General features: G+C 37.8%; 1 protein-coding gene across 25 annotated transcripts in view; it reads left to right on the top strand.

The window, feature by feature from the left end:
• UBR5 (ubiquitin protein ligase E3 component n-recognin 5) overlaps positions 1-15,148 on the top strand; it is a 159,671-nt gene that overhangs the window by 115,179 nt on the left and 29,344 nt on the right. For all 25 annotated transcript variants that reach the window (XR_010159302.1, XR_010159306.1, XR_010159307.1 and 22 more), the window contains 14 exons: positions 115-263; positions 737-828; positions 1,935-2,081; positions 2,186-2,304; positions 2,388-2,514; positions 2,607-2,736; positions 3,603-3,763; positions 3,874-4,113; positions 8,145-8,268; positions 9,464-9,575; positions 10,165-10,296; positions 11,108-11,365; positions 11,944-12,212; positions 12,387-12,598. Coding sequence is in view for 13 of the 25 variants with exons in the window: in XM_016959749.3 (XP_016815238.1) it covers positions 115-263; positions 737-828; positions 1,935-2,081; positions 2,186-2,304; positions 2,388-2,514; positions 2,607-2,736; positions 3,603-3,763; positions 3,874-4,113; positions 8,145-8,268; positions 9,464-9,575; positions 10,165-10,296; positions 11,108-11,365; positions 11,944-12,212; positions 12,387-12,598 (2,272 nt within the window). In the remaining 12 variants the exon portion in view is untranslated. The remainder of the gene's footprint in view (positions 1-114; positions 264-736; positions 829-1,934; positions 2,082-2,185; positions 2,305-2,387; positions 2,515-2,606; positions 2,737-3,602; positions 3,764-3,873; positions 4,114-8,144; positions 8,269-9,463; positions 9,576-10,164; positions 10,297-11,107; positions 11,366-11,943; positions 12,213-12,386; positions 12,599-15,148) is intronic.

Below are 15,148 nucleotides of genomic sequence, written 5' to 3'. Positions count from 1 at the left end.
ATATATAATTTCTGGTTTATATTGTGTATATGCTAAGGCTTTCCAGTTGAAGAAAATGGATGGCTAATTAAGTCCTTTCCTGAAAGATGAACTGCTATGTTCTTACTTTTTTAGCTGAAATATCCTCAAGTGAAAAAGAGGAAGATGTATTCATGGGAATGGTTTGCCCATCAGGTACCAACCCTGATGACTCTCCTTTATATGTTTTATGTTGTAATGACACTTGCAGTTTTACATGGACTGGAGCAGAGCACATTAACCAGGTAAGTTATTTTTACATTTTCCTGTATTAATCATATCTTTGTGTCTTTTTTCCCTATGACTATCACTAGACTTACAGTTTTCAGCTTTGGAATTAAGTCTGATATGAAGAAAGTTGATTTAATTCCTAAGTAAATGAGGCAAAAGAGCTGATTGCTCAGTTAAATATGGCATACCATGAAAATTGGAAATTTTCACTGGGTAGTATAATCTGATCCACAAATCTTGATACAGATTTTATAACTACAATGCCTTTTTGGGGGTGATACAAATTATTTTTTTCTACTGGTAATATTTCTATTTGTATATTATAAACTGTATATTTGCTGTAGCCCTTTATAAGTTCTAGTTTTCCAAAGCACATTAATTTTGTTTGTTGAGATTGAATTGTTTTAGAAAATACCAGAAATAATTATTATGATGAGATATATGCATACTTATAATTATTCCTTTAAAAGTACACTCTTAATTTTAGGATATTTTTGAGTGTCGAACTTGTGGCTTGCTGGAGTCACTTTGTTGTTGTACGGAATGTGCAAGGGTTTGTCATAAAGGTCATGATTGCAAGTGAGTACAATTCTAGTTTTCTTTAGTTTAATATTATAAGCTGTTTAGATTTATATTGCTGTATGGAAATAATCTGTACTAAGTCATGTTTTACTTCAGAAAGCATGAGGTTACGTTTCCCTTGTTTAAGTCAGTTTATGTTTAATAATGTGATTCTTGATTTAAAGTATACTGTGAAATGTTTGGTTTCTTTGCTAGTTCTAACATTGCCCTCCTTAAATAAAAGTAGGTGATTATACATTGTAACTAGGATCAGATTAGTCTTTTGAGAAGTATATCTACAGAATGTTCCTGAGTGTATTATGCAGCGGAGGTCTCAGGCCCCCTGTGGTGGGGTATACTAGGAGAAAATTGCCATAGGCCTAGAGGGAATCATGGTGAATGTTTAGACTGTGTCTTAAACTAAATGCAACAGTCTTTCATTCAGCAACAGTTACCACAGCTAGTTCTGTTGGTTTTCAGAGACCTGAGAAGCAATGAAATACCTAGCACTAACATCTGTGGTGTTTTAGGATTATGGATAGGGACTTCAGTATAAATGGCTACAAATGTTATAATAGAGAATTGGACTGTAAAAACCATCTACCGTACCATTAAGTAATTGTATAGGACAAATGAAAAATTTTAATAGATATTAAAAGAATTCTGGTTGGTATTTTTTGTTTTCCTTATTTTAAGCACCTAAAGGTGTGATAATCTGTTGTTATTGATTGTTTGCCAAGTGTACTAGATGCCAGGGTGGTGGTGAATAGTCCTGACAGTGTTCACAACCCTATCAGAAGCAAGAAATATCTGCCCATAGGGTTACAGGGTTCATTAGGTCATATAGGAGGACCACTTGAACAGGACTGGGAATTAGGGAAGAGATTCCAAAAGTGACTGTACCTTAGAGTACCTCTTCTCATAGGAATTCTGTGTTGCTTTATAGATGTCATTACTACCAAGTAATCCTTCCTGTTATATAAGCTTTGACAGTTATACTTTGCATTTAGAAATTAACAAGGGCTCTCTCTGGTTTCAGTGAGTTATACCTTCATAATGTCAACATAAACCTTTGTATGTTTAAAAAATTTCAGTTTTTGTACTTGTGTATAAATTCTCTATAGACTCAAACGGACATCACCAACAGCCTACTGTGATTGTTGGGAGAAATGTAAATGTAAAACTCTTATTGCTGGACAGAAATCTGCTCGTCTTGATCTACTTTATCGCCTGCTCACTGCTACTAATCTGGTTACTCTGCCAAACAGCAGGCAAGTAGGATTTTTAGGACATACAGTAAGTTAAATCAAAAGAGCGCAGCACAGCTGAGTAGCTTTTACAGCCTCCCTCCTCACGACAACATTCTGTTTTGCAGGGGAGAGCACCTCTTACTATTCTTAGTACAGACAGTCGCAAGGCAGACGGTGGAGCATTGTCAATACAGGCCACCTCGAATCAGGGAAGATCGTAACCGAAAAACAGCCAGTCCTGAAGGTGAGTTAATTAGACATTTATGACACTTGCGGGAAGCAATATGTTTTATTTTTGTTTTGGTCACTATTTCTTTTTCATTTTAGATTCAGATATGCCAGATCATGATTTAGAGCCTCCAAGATTTGCCCAGCTTGCATTGGAGCGTGTTCTACAGGACTGGAATGCCTTGAAATCTATGATTATGTTTGGGTCGCAGGAGAATAAAGACCCGTACGTATTCATTAAAACCTTTTTAGATTTATGTATTTCCTACGTTAGTGTAGACCTTTTACAGTTCATTCTGTCTTTCGTTTCTCCTCAAGTCTTAGTGCCAGCAGTAGAATAGGCCATCTTTTGCCAGAAGAGCAAGTATACCTCAATCAGCAAAGTGGCACAATTCGGCTGGACTGTTTCACTCATTGCCTTATAGTTAAGTGTACAGCAGATATTTTGGTAAGTTCTTTGAATGTGTGTTACAAGTACATGAAAAGTATGTTTTTCAAGTACTCTTCTTTGCTGTGAAACTAGAAAAGAATTTAAACCTTAAGATCCAGTGCTAATGAGGTTATGGTAATAACACACTCAGATAGGGATGGGGTGGCATTGCATCGTTCCTTTCTCTGGAAAACATAAAACTATCAGTGCCCTCAGAACCTGTCATAAATAAATAATTTACGATGTGAGAAAAATAAAGGCATGTCACAGAATAATGTAAAATTTAAAAACAGAAAAATATCAGCCCAATACTAGTGTAATCTTGAATCAAATTATAGCCTGACCACTTACTGGAATATGATGCAGCAATTTAAAAATAAATCGTATTGTAAATAACGTAAAAAAAAAAACCAAACAACCAAACTGTGAAAATTGGGTGTTCTCTGTAGCTAATATTTATACAAGAAGCTGCACACAGAAAAGAGACTAGAAAGTAATAATGGTTCCATGAGGGAGATGGGATTATGAATTTATTCATATAAATATTTGAGTCTGCTTTGCTGTTTTGGAAAGTGCCCCAGACTGAGTTTATATTTTCTTCTTCTGATTTCATATATTTGGTATTGTTCTTCTAAATATTAGTTGATATACCAAGGACTATGGGACAAAAAATAAGAAATCATACATTCAGGACTCACTGTATGTCAAGCACATTGGCAGGTATATTTCATAAACTGACCTTGTAAATGTTTTGGTTAAATTTGTTTTGAGATTTTATTATAAAATGTTAATACTTAAAAAATGTTAGAACTTATAACCTTATGAATGTCTAAACATCTTATGAAGTATCTTAACATTAATAGAGTGAATATAATTTTTTAAAGCTTTTAGATACTCTACTAGGTACACTAGTGAAAGAACTCCAAAACAAATATACACCTGGACGTAGAGAAGAAGCTATTGCTGTGACAATGAGGTTTCTACGTTCAGTGGCAAGAGTTTTTGTTATTCTGAGTGTGGAAATGGCTTCATCCAAAAAGAAAAAGTAAGGCATCCTTTTTGATTTTGGTTTGGATACCATTTTCACACTGTTTTTGTGATAGTGATTTATGTATATGAAAAGATAGATTGCTTATATTTCTCTTTTTGTTCTAGCAACTTTATTCCACAGCCAATTGGAAAATGCAAGCGTGTATTCCAAGCATTGCTACCTTATGCTGTGGAAGAATTGTGCAACGTAGCAGAGTCACTGATTGTTCCTGTCAGAATGGGGATTGCTCGTCCAACTGCACCATTTACCCTGGCTAGTACTAGCATAGATGCCATGCAGGGCAGTGAAGAATTATTTTCAGTGGAACCACTACCACCACGACCATCATCTGATCAGTCTAGCAGGTAAATTGCTACCAGGTAACAGATTCTGATTAATCCTTCTCTGGAAATGTCGTGTTTGACTTCCTAAAACCTTTGCATAAGCACTCAGGTGGTGTACATGATCATTTGTGTAACATAAATAACAACCAGAAAGCCGGAATTTTAAATATTTTTCTACAACAACTGTATTATCAAGGACAGGGCTAAAATAACTCCATTATAAATGTTTCTCATTATAAGATTATTTGTTCTTCAGTTTCATTTATCTTTTCTATTTGTTTGATAGTTTCCCTAATTACACTGTAAGCTTGTTGAATCAGGATGTTGAGCAACTTAAAACTTTCCGATGTCCTTTAGCACACTGCTTCTCAAACTTTAATATGTATGAAAATGACTTGGGGCTCTTATTAAAATATAGATGCCCACTCTAGAGGTCTTGAGGTGGGGCCTCCAACTTCGTATGCCTTTCAAGTTCTCAGGTGATGCCAATTCTGCTGGTTTAGGGGTCAGACTTTTCAGTAATAATGCTGTAGATCTTTGGCAAATATTTAGTGTATTTTGTTTTTTCAAGTCTGATTTTATAACCATGTGCATGTGTGATGATGTTTTAATAAGGACCTTTAGAATCTAAAGACCCTTTTCCTCCTTTTCTGGAAAATATCTCTGTTAATAAGGATGGCCTGCTTTAGTGTTTGGGATAGTTCCCAAGTCGTTATGCTTGGATTTGATCTGGGTTGGTGTTGAGTATCTGCTCTCACTATTCTCCTATATGCCAGTATATGTGTCCCAATTTTTCCTTTAATGTCAGGTGTCCCTTTAATCTAAATCCAGTTTTGTCTGACAGAGCTCTCCCATAGTATCCTTGATACTGATATACATCCAGGACTTGTTGAAAACTGTTACAAATCAAGCTGTGTATCTTCAGACTTGTCAAATCTATCCCATTATTAAATAATTCTGCTTGTGAGATCTGCTTGGACTCTGTATGATTTTCCTGATCTTGATACCCTGTGAGGAACTCATTAGTTACTTAAGTGGTATTATTACTTTGTGAATTCTTAGTATACTTCCCTTGATCTTGTTCTGGAACATAAAAAATTGATGGCTGTTGAACAGATTTTGGGATCATCTCATCTCTAAACACTGCCCTTGAAACTGTTCCTACTAAGTTTCAAGATTTTGTGTCATCTTGTTCTTAGTCTCATTATTAAAGTATTACATACTCTTAAACTCTCTTTATTCCATTCCCTTTGCTTGTTTCTTGAGACAACTTCCTAAATCTTCCCAGAAGGAGATCTCATGTGATAATCAAGAAATAGTGCTAATGTTTTCTTCAACTGTTAAAAGTTCTTTATTATAGTACAGTACATTCTTGCCCATAAAGGGTGTATTTTGACTAGTGTTCCAAGGATGTCTTAAGTTGAAAAACACAGACTTGACCATTCTCTGGGATTTCACTTGTCTTGGATTATAGAAGGTGTATATCACCCCATTGAGTGTGAAGTCTTAAGAGTAGCTTTTTCTGTTGCTTCTTTCCACCTCTTGAAAATGTTCTTGTTATGTTCTTAATAAATAATCTGTTTCTACTTTATTTCCATGTCTCTCATATAACAGTAACTAACAGTTACTGAAATTTTAGTATGTACTAGGAACTTTCCTAAGTATTGTAGACAGATTACCTGTTTTAATTTTCCCAATATGTCATAGATAACCACTATCATTCTAGTTTGTCAAATGGGGAAACTACGGCTCAGAAAAGTTAGGCAACTTCTCCAGTGTAACACAGCTAATTAAAGTTTAGACGCTGGACTTATCTTGACGGATACTTCCTTTTTTTTTTTGTATTCTCCTGAATAGTAGATGGCAGAGTAGAGAGGAAGACTACTTGGTGCTTGCTCATAGCGTTGAGCCACCACACAGTTAACCAACACTGAACCAGGCTTTATAGTGTAGAGTGCAGTCCAGAACTCTCCAAAATGCAGACTTGTAGTTAGAAGTTCTCAAAAGAGACCTTTTTCCATTCTGCATCTATTCATGGCTGAGATAGGTAAGTCTCTCGAGGTATGATTTTTCTGTTTCACTCCTTCATGGTGTTGCCCTTTTAAGATTTATGTTTAGCTTTATATATGTGAGGGGGACAGAAGAGGAGATTCCTGTGATGACTTTCTATTCTTTGCTTAGCCTCCAGACTCTCATGTGAAATCTGTGGTTCCTTGAAGCCCTTCTAGCCCAAGAGACATCAGTGGGTCCCTTTGGGATAAATGGTGGCACTTGTCTCTCCAAGCCTTATACAGTACAGTCGTTTCTCTTTATCACCTGCACAGCTGTCCTTTTTTTTTTTTTTTTTTTTTTTAATATCTAGCATATATATGTGTTCCTTAACAAGAGTGGTTTATCTGCACAGTCTGCCAAATTGCTGGAACTAGAAGTCCCCAAAACTTAGAAGTGTATTAACAGGGCTTTTTAGACTAGGCTTCAGGACTGTTGTGCTTCATTGTGCCAGCAAGTCTGTTGGGAAAAAAGTTGAAGTCACACTAACTGGGGAGTTACACAGGTCGAGTATTCCTAATCTGAAAATGTGAAATCTGAAATGCTGCAAAACCGGAAACTTTCTGAGCACCAACATGATGCCCAGAGGAAATGCTCATTGGAGCATTTTGGATTTTGGGATTGAGGATGCTCAACTGATAAATATAATGCAGATACTCCAAAATTAAAAAAAAAAAAAAAACCCAAGATCAAAACACTTCTGGTCCCAAGCATTTCAGGTAAGGGATGTTCAACTGTAATATGCTTTATGTATTGGTATTTTTAAATTACTCTTTTTAAATTTTTTGTAGCGTTTGGGTCTCGCTGTCTTGCCCAGGTTGGTCTTAAATTCCTGTCCTCAAGCAATCCTCCCACCTCAGCCTCCCAAAACATTGGGATTACAGGCATTAGCCACTATACCTAGTCTGTTTTGGCAGTATTATACATACTAACTGCATAACTTCTTAAAGTAACCACTTTGAGGGGACTATAGTTCTTGTGGATGTTTGTTCTAGGATGTTTGTTTTAAAAAAGAAATACTCATTAGTTGTGGCTTCACACAGTGCTTTTATGTTTTAATATTGAAATCTCTTTAGTGGTTGGAAATACCCTTTTTCATCTCTACAGATTTTCTCTTAGCCTTTCCCACTTTTGTAATCCACGATCTCTGTTTTACCAGTTACTTATAGTTCTAGTGTTAAACATCATATTGAGACTACTTATCTGTTTGTTTGAAGGCATGGTGTTTCAGTCAACTCTCAGGTCTAATTGGTTTGATTCTCATTTCTCATAGCAACTGAGATAGGAAAGAACCTGTCAGTGCAATCACTTAAAGGTCTTTTGACTTCAACATCTTTTACCCCGTTTCTTAATCTATAAATAATAGGTGACAGGGTTATTTAGCCACCAGTTTCAGATTTCTGGCCTGTATTTTAAGCTGTATTTTCTGGTTCCCCCTTTTTGTTTTATAATCCAGTCAACTGTCTTTTCTTGGTTGTCTCCAAGTCAGGTGTTTAGGGAAGTGAAACTTTTGCCACTTTGCCTTTGGTTATGACTATTTTTAAATCATGCTTTTGAACTGATGTTTTCCCCACACACATCAGCAAGTCATTAGTTAATAAGCTCATTCAAAGTAGAAATCATGTCAGATCTCTTAAAAGTTAGATCACTTCTATTAAACACTTGCTGTTAATGGACAGATGGTGCTACCAGAGTTTTTGGAAATAGAACTGCTGGTGGAGGAGGAAAAATCTTCCTGTAGAATTTTTCGATGGGATGGACTCATACAAATAATGTGCATCAACACAGATTTGAAATGACTTAAAAAGAAAAAACATATTCTGAGATTTATATTTTCTGATATATTATAGATTAAGTATTGTTGGTTTCTAAGAATTCTCAGCTCAGATTTAAAGTCACATCCTAGCAAGTGTCTCACATGTAATAAATGAGTTAAATAAAAATATGTGTTGCATATCTGAGCTGTGGCAGGAGTACACTCATAAGCTTCTGATTCTTTACAGCTCCAGTCAGTCTCAGTCATCCTACATCATCAGGAATCCACAGCAGAGGCGCATCAGCCAGTCACAGCCTGTTCGGGGCAGAGATGAAGAACAGGATGATATTGTTTCAGCAGATGTGGAAGAGGTGATTTTAATTGTGGTAGATTTAAAAAGCTTTTATTTTATGAGAAAAGAAGAGTAGTCAGTAGAAATTACATTAATAGTAGCTTGAGACTACTGTATGCGTTTGCATCCAGTTTGTAGATGTTTGTTATATATTCTCATTTGTGGTTATACATAGTAAAATTATTTTAATAATTTGTGACTTACTGGATATTAGGAAATTGGACACAAACTTGTCTTTAAGGATTAAGAGTGGAGATATTCTCAGTGTTAACAGCAAAGATATTCTGGGGTTTTTTTTTTTTTTTTTTTTTTTTTGGAGACAGAGTCTCGCTCTGTCACCCAAGCTGGAGTGCAGTGGCGTGATCTCGGCTCACTGCAACCTCTGCCTCCCGGGTTCAAGCGATTCTCCTGCCACAGCCTCCTGAGTAGCTGGGATTACAGGCGCACACCACCACACCCATCTAATTTTTGTATTTTTTAGTAGAGACAGGGTTTCACTATGTTGGTCAGGCTGGTCTCGAACTCCTGACCTCGTGATCCGCCTGCCTCAACCTCCCTAAGTGCTGGGATTACAGGTGTGAGCCACCGCGCCCAGCCAAGATATTCTTAATGTTAGAAAAATTTAGTAGTTCTGTACAATGTGTTTGAAAGAGGATACTACATATTTATGAGGTAAATTCTCTCCTCCCTGCCCCTAGTATAATTTTTATACTTCTAATTTGAGGGTTCTGTATATGCTCAGTAATGAACTTTGGGATCTGTGGGTATAATTTTTTTATTTTTTTGAGATGGAGTCTTGCTCTGTTGCCAGGCTGGAATGCAGTGGTGCAATCTTGCCTCACTACAACCCCCACCTCCCGGGTTCAAGCAATTCTCCTGCCTCCGCCTTCTGAGTAGCTGAGACTACAGGCACGCACCATGCCCAGCTAATTTTTGTATTTTTAGTAGAGTCGGGGTCTCACCATGTTGGCCAGGATGGTCTTGATCTCTTGACCTTGTGATCGGCCCATCTCCGTCTCGGCCTCCCAGAGTGTTGGAATTACAGGCGTGAGCCACCGTGCCCGGCCAGGATATAATTTTTGATAGCAAATTGTCACTAACAAATGAAGATTTTCAAAACTGCTTGATATATGATTTCAAATTCTCTATAGTTAGGGGTCTTTGCATTTTAGTTAACTAGCTTTGATTGTCTACAAATAAGATTCTGGATTTAGGTTGAGGTGGTGGAGGGTGTGGCTGGAGAAGAGGATCATCATGATGAACAGGAAGAACACGGGGAAGAAAATGCTGAGGCAGAGGGACAACATGATGAGCATGATGAAGACGGTATGCAGGTTATTTGAGAAATTACTCAGTATGAGTAAATCAGGTACTTTTAAAGGGAGATATTAAATACAGAGAGAAACCTCATTTGAATGTATAGTGAAATGGTCAACTTATTTTTTGCCAAGGGTTTCTGTAGCATCTATTTAGAAAATTTAGGCGCTATACATAATACATATATAAAATAGTTTCCCTTTTTTCTTTTTAAGTCAGTTTCTTAAAAGACTTTTAAAAACTAAAATAATCATAGTCGCATTATGAAACATTTGGAAATTAGAGAAAAGGAAAATAAATCACCCATAATTACACCCAGATGCTAATAACTTGTATATTTACTTTCAGTCCTCCCCTGCACTGCCCTGATGTACTAGTCTGTTGACTACCATAATTTCCCTAGCCATTCTTCTAAGGTTGAGTAGTTACTTAGTCTTATTTTAGTAGTTATCTCTTCTCTTTCACACCATTCCCGTTCTCCCCAACTCCTACCCCCTATGCCTTCTTAGTTCCCACCCTTAAGATATTCTGGCTTATCAGACCCTGTTTTAAACCATAGTGAGTTTGTGCTTTTTTCTTATTTAAATGTATTTTTTAGGGAGTGATATGGAGCTGGACTTGTTAGCAGCAGCTGAAACAGAAAGTGATAGTGAAAGTAACCACAGCAACCAAGATAATGCTAGTGGGCGCAGAAGCGTTGTCACTGCAGCAACTGCTGGTTCAGAAGCAGGTATGTTGCCTTATCCCAACTACTTTCTTGCTTATGCTAAGGCTGTGTGTGTGTATTCAGCGTGGATTGGGTCATACTTTGTGTGATATACGCAAGGGTAGCTAAGCATTTTAATAACTTCATCCTTGTTCTCTGGGTATTAGGAAAGAAAGTATTATTTTAATAACTCTTTCTCCAGCTTTTCTGGTCATTAAATAATGAATGAATTTTAAAGTTTCTTTAAAAGATTTTTATTTTCTTGTCTTTTTTTTTTTTTTCTTTTTTAAATTGGGTCTCATTCTGTCACCAGGCTGGATATTCCAGTGGTGCAGTCAGAGCTCTTTGCAGCCTTGACCTCCTGAGCTCCTACCTCAGCCCCCTGAGTAGCTGGGTCTACTAGGTGCAAGCCACCACATCGGGCTAATTTTTTTTTTAAAGAGTTGGGATCTTACTGTGTTGCCCAGGCTGGTCTTGAGCTCCTGAGCTCAAGCAGTCCTCCCACCTCAGCCTCCTCAGTTGTTGGGATTATAGGCATGTGCCACCACACCCAGCTAAAAGTTATTTATTCAGGAGGCTAAGGCATACAAATAGCTTGAACCCAGGAGGCAGAGGCTGCAGTGAGCCGAGATGGTGCCACTGCAGTCCTGCCTGAGCCACAGACCTGGGCTTGAAAGTTATTTTCTAATAAAAACTATTTTATGGTAGGTTTTGTGGATTATTGAATACAATCTGGCATTCTGTTTAATATGTATGTTTTCCTGAATGAGGGGGTACATTGTAATTTTAATTATTAAACTCACAATGTTTTTGGTTTTAAAAATAAAAATTTTAGGAGCAAGCAGTGTTCCTGCCTTCTTTTCTGAAGATGATTCTCAATCGAATGACTCAAGTGATTCTGATAGCAGTAGTAGTCAGAGTGACGACATAGAACAGGAGACCTTTATGCTCGATGAGCCATTAGAAAGAACCACAAATAGCTCCCATGCCAATGGTGCTGCCCAAGCTCCCCGTTCAATGCAGTGGGCTGTCCGCAACACCCAGCATCAGCGAGCAGCCAGTACAGCCCCTTCCAGTACATCTACACCAGCAGGCAAGTCTGAAAACTTGGTATTGCTAAGAATACTTAGATAGATTTTTTAAATTATGCATGTTCATCTGGGGATAAAATTAGTTTTATGATAGTTCCTCATTGTTTTGTTGAGTTTCAAATATAAAAAATATGTACATATGATTATAGCAGGGTTTCCCAGTCTTTGCATTATTGCATCTTTGGACTGGATAATTGTGGGAGGCTGTCTTGTGCATTGTGGGATGTTAGGCAGCATCCCTAGCCTACACCCACTAGATGCCAGTGAAACCCCTCTCACCCTTCTTCCCCTCCTCTTGGCTCCCACAGTTGTGATAACCAAGAATGTCTGTAGATACTGCCAAATGTGTAGCCCCTTTGGCGGGGGGAGGTGGTGTGGGGATCAGATTTCCCCTGGTTGAGAACTTTATATTAATTCTTGTCCCCTCCATACTCCTCTCCCCAAAATAGTGTGGTTTAGGCAAAGTTTTTTGCTTGGCTACCACAATTGACCATTTAGATTTACGTAAGTATATATAATCCCAGAGAAACACAATTAGCAACTGACATTAGCTCATTGTGGTTGTCCTTTTTCCTTATAGCAAGTTCAGCGGGTTTGATTTATATTGATCCTTCAAACTTACGCCGGAGTGGTACCATCAGTACAAGTGCTGCAGCTGCAGCAGCTGCTTTGGAAGCTAGCAACGCCAGCAGTTACCTAACATCTGCAAGCAGTTTAGCCAGGGCTTACAGCATTGTCATTAGACAAATCTCGGACTTGATGGGCCTTATTCCTAAGTATAATCACCTAGTATACTCTCAGATTCCAGCAGCTGTGAAATTGACTTACCAAGATGCAGTAAACTTACAGGTATGAAACCACTGAAAAGTTTCCCATTCCACTATTTTTTTTTGGCTGTCAATTATGAGAATTCCAGTATTAGGGGAATTAAATGTTAGAAACGTTTACATATTGACATACTGCTGCTGTATCGAATTTAGCTCTATTTGGATAGTTTTAACTATTTTAGTTTGGTCTTCATAGAACTATGTAGAAGAAAAGCTTATTCCCACTTGGAACTGGATGGTCAGTATTATGGATTCTACTGAAGCTCAATTACGTTATGGTTCTGCATTAGCATCTGCTGGTGATCCTGGACATCCAAATCATCCTCTTCACGCTTCTCAGAATTCAGCGAGAAGAGAGAGGATGACTGCGCGAGAAGAAGCTAGCTTACGAACACTTGAAGGCAGACGGTATGAAATTCTTCATATATACAGAACGTCCCCAACTTAAAATGGATCCTCAACTTACAATTTTTTGTTTGTTTGTTTTTTTGTTTTTTTGAGACGGAGTCTCACACTCTCACCCAGGCTGGAGTGCAGTGGTGCCATCTCGGCTCACTGCAAGCTCCGCCTCCTGGGTTCATGCCATTCTCCTGCCCCAGCCTCCCGAGTAGCTGGGACTACAGGCACCTGCCACCCACGCCCGGCTAATTTTTTGTTTTCTTAGTAGAGACGGGGTTTCACTGTGTTAGCCAGGGTGGTCTTGATCTCCTGACCTTGTGATCTGCCCACCCCGGCCTCCCGAAGTGCTGGGATTACAGGCGTGAGCCACAGTGCCCGACCCCCAACTTACATTTTTTTTTTTTTGTCTTTATGATGGGTTTATTGGGGGTATTAAATGCATTTAGACTTTATGCGTTTATGATGAGTTTATCAGGACATAACCACATCTTCAGTCAAGGAGTATCTATACTTGCATGTTTAGATAGAATCTTTGTATCCTAGAAAGTTAAAGCTTTTTAGTTGCTATTATGTAAGACCTCATCTTACTGTGAAGGGAGAAAGAAATGACTTGCTTGCATTACTTAAATTGTTGAGGCAGAATAGGCTAGTTATCATCCAAGCTGTTTTTAAAAATCCATTCATATCGTAGGAATCTGATACTAAAGCCTTTTTATTTTTGAAGTTATTGGTCTATATCTTTGTCTCATTATCCCCAAGACCTCCCCCTCTCCTCTTAGGAAGTTATTTTGACTATAATTGGTTATGAATGTACTTTGTACTCAGGAGGGGGAAAGTATGTGTGATTACCAGTGCTGCTCTTTTTTTCTCAAATCACATTTCTTTTTTTCTGCCTCCCCTAGTCTGTTGAATTAAAATAAAATATATATCTATGTATTTGTTATGTTCTTTCTATTCAGTTATAAAGTGACCTTTTTCAGGAGTAGGTATCAGCTCAAATATTGAACATCAGAGCAATAGCAGTAATATAGTAAAAGTGCCTCATACCTAAAGTCAAAATCCAAGAATTTGGTTCTGTCTCTACCTCAGGATAAACAACTTTGTTACTCTGGGCAGATCATAAAGTGAGGAAAGACAAAGGTCTAAGAGATTACTTAGAAAGACAGTGATAGGCATCTACAGTAGAGGTAATAGTTACTAAAGTAGGGCAGTGAAGACCAAAAGGAGGGGAGAGAAGCATTGAAATAAAAAACAGAATTTAGGGCCTTGTTGAGGGATTAAGTAGCAGGGGCATCATTTATATTTAAACCTTGATCCTGAGTAACTAATAGGAAAATTAAAGAGAAAAACCTAAGAGTAGTGTAATGGACAAACTTGCTTTTGAACATGTGAGAACTGGGGGAAAAAAATGGTAGAAATGTCAAGTGTGCAGAATTGAATGCTTGGCAAAGATAGCTGTACTGAAGATAGTGATTTGAGAGGTAGCAGCTTTCCTGTCCTAGGAAGGCTGCTTCACAAAGACGAAAGCCTTATCTTTGTTAGGCTGTAGTTGTTACCCCAGAGAACACAGAATTCTGATAGCGGATCTTGATTGGTGGCAGTGTTCTCTCTCCCTTCTCTCTGTCAGCTTTAATATAATGATTCACATATCACATATAATTCACCCATTTAAAGTGTCCAATTCCATAGTTTTTCAGCCCTTCATCATAATGAATTTTGGAATATTTTAATCCTCTCTACAGAAAACCTATTAGCAGTCATTCTTCATTTTCCCCTACTTCCCCCCCCCCCCTCCCCTTCCTAAGCAACTGTTAATCTGTTTTCCCTCTCAATAGATTCCAGATATTTCCTGTAAATGGAATCATACAGTATGTGGTCTTTTGTGACTGGGTTCTTTAATTTAGCATAATGATTTTCAGGTTCATCTATATTTAGCATACATCAGTACTTCATTCTTTTTCATTTCCTAGTAACATTTCATTGTATGAGCATACTATATTTTGTTTATCCATTCATCAGTTGGACATTTGGGTTGTTTACACCTTTCCACTATTATGCATAATGCTCATACGAACTTTTGTGTATAGATTTTTGTGTAGATGTGTGTTTTCAGTTCTCTTGAATATATACCTAGTTATGGAATTGCTGGGTCATATGGTAACTCTATTTGTAACTCTTTGAAGAACTGGCAATACTGTTTTCCAAAAAGGAAGACAGTCTCAGTAGCAGTGTGTGTATGAGAGTTTTAGTTTTTCTACATCTTCACCAGCACTTATTATCTGTCTTTTGTTATAACCATCCCAGTGGGTGTGACCTAGTATCTTTGATTTGCATTTCCCTAATGGTCAGTGATGTTGATCATCTTTTCATGGGCTAACTGGCCACTCGTATATCTTCTTAGGAGAAATGTCTTATTTGGATCCTCCCGCTGCCACCACCCCCTCCATCTTTTTTTTTTTTTTAAATAGAGTTTCACTCTTGTTGTCCAGGATGGAGTGCAGTGGTGTGATCTTGGGTCACTGCAACCTCTGCCTCCCGGGCTCAAGTGATTCTCCTGCC

This window comes from Pan troglodytes, chromosome 7 (genome assembly GCF_028858775.2).
Source record: "Pan troglodytes isolate AG18354 chromosome 7, NHGRI_mPanTro3-v2.0_pri, whole genome shotgun sequence".
Classification (NCBI taxonomy): domain Eukaryota; kingdom Metazoa; phylum Chordata; class Mammalia; order Primates; family Hominidae; genus Pan; species Pan troglodytes.
Note: the sequence above shows the minus strand (reverse complement) of the source record. Positions and strands in the feature narration are given on the sequence as shown.